The sequence below is a fragment of the Drosophila persimilis genome, unplaced genomic scaffold, assembly GCF_003286085.1.
Source record: "Drosophila persimilis strain 14011-0111.01,24,50 unplaced genomic scaffold, DperRS2 tig00000124-arrow-pilon, whole genome shotgun sequence".
Classification (NCBI taxonomy): domain Eukaryota; kingdom Metazoa; phylum Arthropoda; class Insecta; order Diptera; family Drosophilidae; genus Drosophila; species Drosophila persimilis.
Window position 1 is genome coordinate 3,150,066 of NW_020825294.1, and position 3,393 is coordinate 3,153,458.

Consider the following 3,393-nt stretch of genomic DNA (forward strand, 5'->3'; position numbering starts at 1 on the left):
TTGCAGTACAAAATACAAAATTTTAAAAAGTACTAAAGGACTTCAAATAGTCCTGGGATATTTCGCTCCAGGCGACATCTTCAAATTGTTTTCCGGATTCATAACTTTACGCGAAAGCCATGCCCATACGTTCTCTATTATAATAATAATAATATAATATTTATAAATTAAATGAAGGACCCCCCCTGAAATGCACCATTTATCAATTAAGAAATTATTGCAAGTATGAAAATCATCATATTTATTAACTTAATTGATAAACTCCCAAAAGATTGCATATCTCTTCCCCCACGATTCTAATTTATTTACATGTAAAAGCCTCCCAAATTCAGGGACCTTCCGTCGAGTATATTTTAAATAAATTCGAAGCAAAAAACGAGTTCTTAAACAACTCGTCGCCACACAGGCTGATGTCAATCTTTAGCTGCTTATCTAAGACTTTCCATCGGAACATGCCAGCGACATGACAGGAGGACAACAGGAGGAAGAGCGACAGACAGGAGCAGCAGCAGCTAGGACAATCAGGAGCACTCGTCTATAACTTGCTCATTTATTAAGTGCTAATAGACTTGGGCATATGGCTCCTGTCTGTGGCTGCCCCAACACACACACACACACACACACACACACGCAGAACAAGCCACTCAAAGGCGACAGACAGCCCCAAAATATGCAAAGAATTGTCGACAGAAGAGAGAGAGAGAAAGAGAGATGGCAAGAACGGACAGCAGTTACCGAAATTCGGGTTTTGTCTGGTAAGAAATTCGTGCAGGTCTACTGTTTGCTGCTTGCCCAACATATTATTCACCAGATACTTGGGACAAACGTTCCTCTACACTCAGAGAAATTGATTAACGAAGATTATCAAAAATATTACTACAATCTGAGAAGTATATGACTATAATTACCCAAAAAACCAGAAATAAAAAAACCAAATTTTATAAAATTACCAAAAAATAATTACATACAAAAATAAATACTTTAAAAATTACCAATTCAAAATATTTTATTTTTAGAAATACTAAATTTAAAATATACTAAATTTAAAAAATTCTAAATTTAAGAAATACTAAATAACAATTTTAAAAAATCATTCAGTTAAAAAAAAATAAACCCAAAAACCCTTAAAAAAATAAAAAATAATTTAATTTAAATTAAATTGTAGTAAAAACCATTTAATGTGGTTTGTAGGACGTTAAAAATACTAAAAGAAAAATACCAAATTTTAAAGAATATTGCAGTTAAAAATACCAAATTTTGAAAAATACTAAGCCTACAAAAATTTGTTTTTTAATTACCCAATTTCAGAAACCAAAGAATATATGTATGTACAATGTACATATATTTTTACTTAAAATTTTGTTTTTTTATAGAAAATATCTCAGAGGATTACCTAAAAATGATTGATTTGAAGCCATAATCCATTGCCCACATTTTTCGAGTGTACTCTCGTTATGGGGGAGGTGCCCGGGGGTTCTTATCCGTGCTTCAAAGTTGAAGTTCGAGTTTGGTTTTCGAGGGGTTTTGCCGCATATGTAAAACTTTTAGCAAACATGACAACACACACACACACACACACACACACACACACACACCGACACCACACACAACGGAAAACCGAAAACCGAATAATATCGCATGCCATAAATTACACTTAAGTATTTAACAGCTTTATAGAAAACAACCAACAGTTACGCCCCCGCCCCCGCCCCGCCCCCGTCCGCACAAAAAGCCGAGCAATAAAATACCAGTAAAGGCGGGATAGTAGACAAAATGGGCGGCAACACGAGGATTTTCCTCCTGTGTGTCGCCGTCGCAGTCGCAGTCGCAGTCTGGGACTAAATGTTATCTAATATCTAAAAACATTTTTAATCAAAATTCTAGTCAAAGACCGTGAATGGTGGAAGTTTTACCCAGAAACAGAGTTCCGTTTTCCGTTTTTTGGGTGCGGCTAAGTACGTGACGACAGTGTCAGTGCAACAAAAGTTTCCAGGCAACGAGGAGCGATGCGATCGAGGGTCGTTTGAGTAACCTCTGGGACTAGGCTAAATCAATCTTATGGAAATATTTTCCAAAGATTTCTAGAGGCAAAGTTCCGAGGAAATGCATGAGGAAATCTTCTGGAGGAAGTAAAGCAAAGCCTGTTGGAGTTTCTTTAAAGGAAAGTTGGATTCGGTTAAAAAATAGAAGGGAAGCAAAAAAAAAAAAAAAAACCCAGAAAAAAAATATTACATTTTCAAAAAATAGTAAGCTAAAAAACAACAAAAATGATAATAAAAAAAATTATTAAATATTATAAAAATTAAAAAAAAAAAACAAATATACAAAATATCACACTTTAAATAAAAAATATTTTTTGTTTTTAATAATAATACAATTTTAAAAAATACCAAACCAATAAAAAAATATTAATAGAAATAAAAAAAACCAAATACCAAAGAAAAATCCAGAAAATACCAAATTAAAAGAAATACCAAATGCCATTTTTTTAAGTCTCTTCACAAAAATATTCCCACCCTTCCATAAGCCACATAAATTCATGCAAAAATCGTTTAAAAATCATTTACTCAATCGATTTACAATTCAGCGGCGGTGTTCTCGATCCAGTCCTTCAGAGGGGCGACATCGGCATAGACGCCGGGATAGCCGGTCCAGGCACAGCCATTGCCCCAGGAGACGACACCGACGAGCTGTCCGTTGGCGACCAGTGGGCCACCGGAATCGCCCTGGCAGGCATCCTTCTTCTCGCCAGCGGCGCACACCATCGTGTCGAGGATCGACTCGCCGTAGCTGTAGCTATCGGAAGCGCAGTCCTGCTTCTGCAGAATGTCAACGCCGACGGCCATCAGGTTGTCGGGCGAGGAGCAGACGAGGAAGCAAGTGGTGCCCCAGCCAGTGACCGTGGCAGGAGTGCCAGAGCTGGGCGTTGTGCCAGCCAGGGGCACGAAGCGCACCTTGGCGGTCTCACGCACGGGGGAGGATAGCTTGATCACAGCCACATCGTTGACCATCAGCTTGCTGTTGTAGCCCTCGTGGTACTTGAAGGCCTTGACGCTGACCACCTCACCGCCGCTGCTGCGCGAGGTGGAGCCCAGACGGACCTGCATCTCGGAGGCGGCGTACGACTGCATGCAATGGGCGGCGGTGACAACGGTGTCCTGGTTGATCAGACTGCCGCCGCAGAAGTGGGAGCCCTTGGCGGAGGTCTGGATGGACACCTGCCACGGATGGGTCTCAATGGAGGTGGCCTCGCCATTGACAATCCGTCCGAAGGGGAAGTCAATGTCGGGACGGGCCTGGCAGCAGCCAGCTCCCAAGGCGATCACCGCCACAACACACAGCAACAAACGATTCATGGTACGAGTATCAACGTTCACTGAACCTCCAGCCACT

At 40.3% G+C, this 3,393-nt stretch overlaps 1 protein-coding gene across 1 annotated transcript; it reads right to left on the reverse strand.

The window, feature by feature from the left end:
* Window positions 1-2,536: 2,536 nt before the first annotated feature.
* Window positions 2,537-3,393, reverse strand: LOC6593580 (trypsin). The gene has a single exon (XM_002018835.2). The coding sequence runs from the start codon at window positions 3,354-3,356 to the stop codon at window positions 2,577-2,579; it is 780 nt and encodes a 259-aa protein (XP_002018871.1). The 5' UTR covers window positions 3,357-3,393; the 3' UTR covers window positions 2,537-2,576.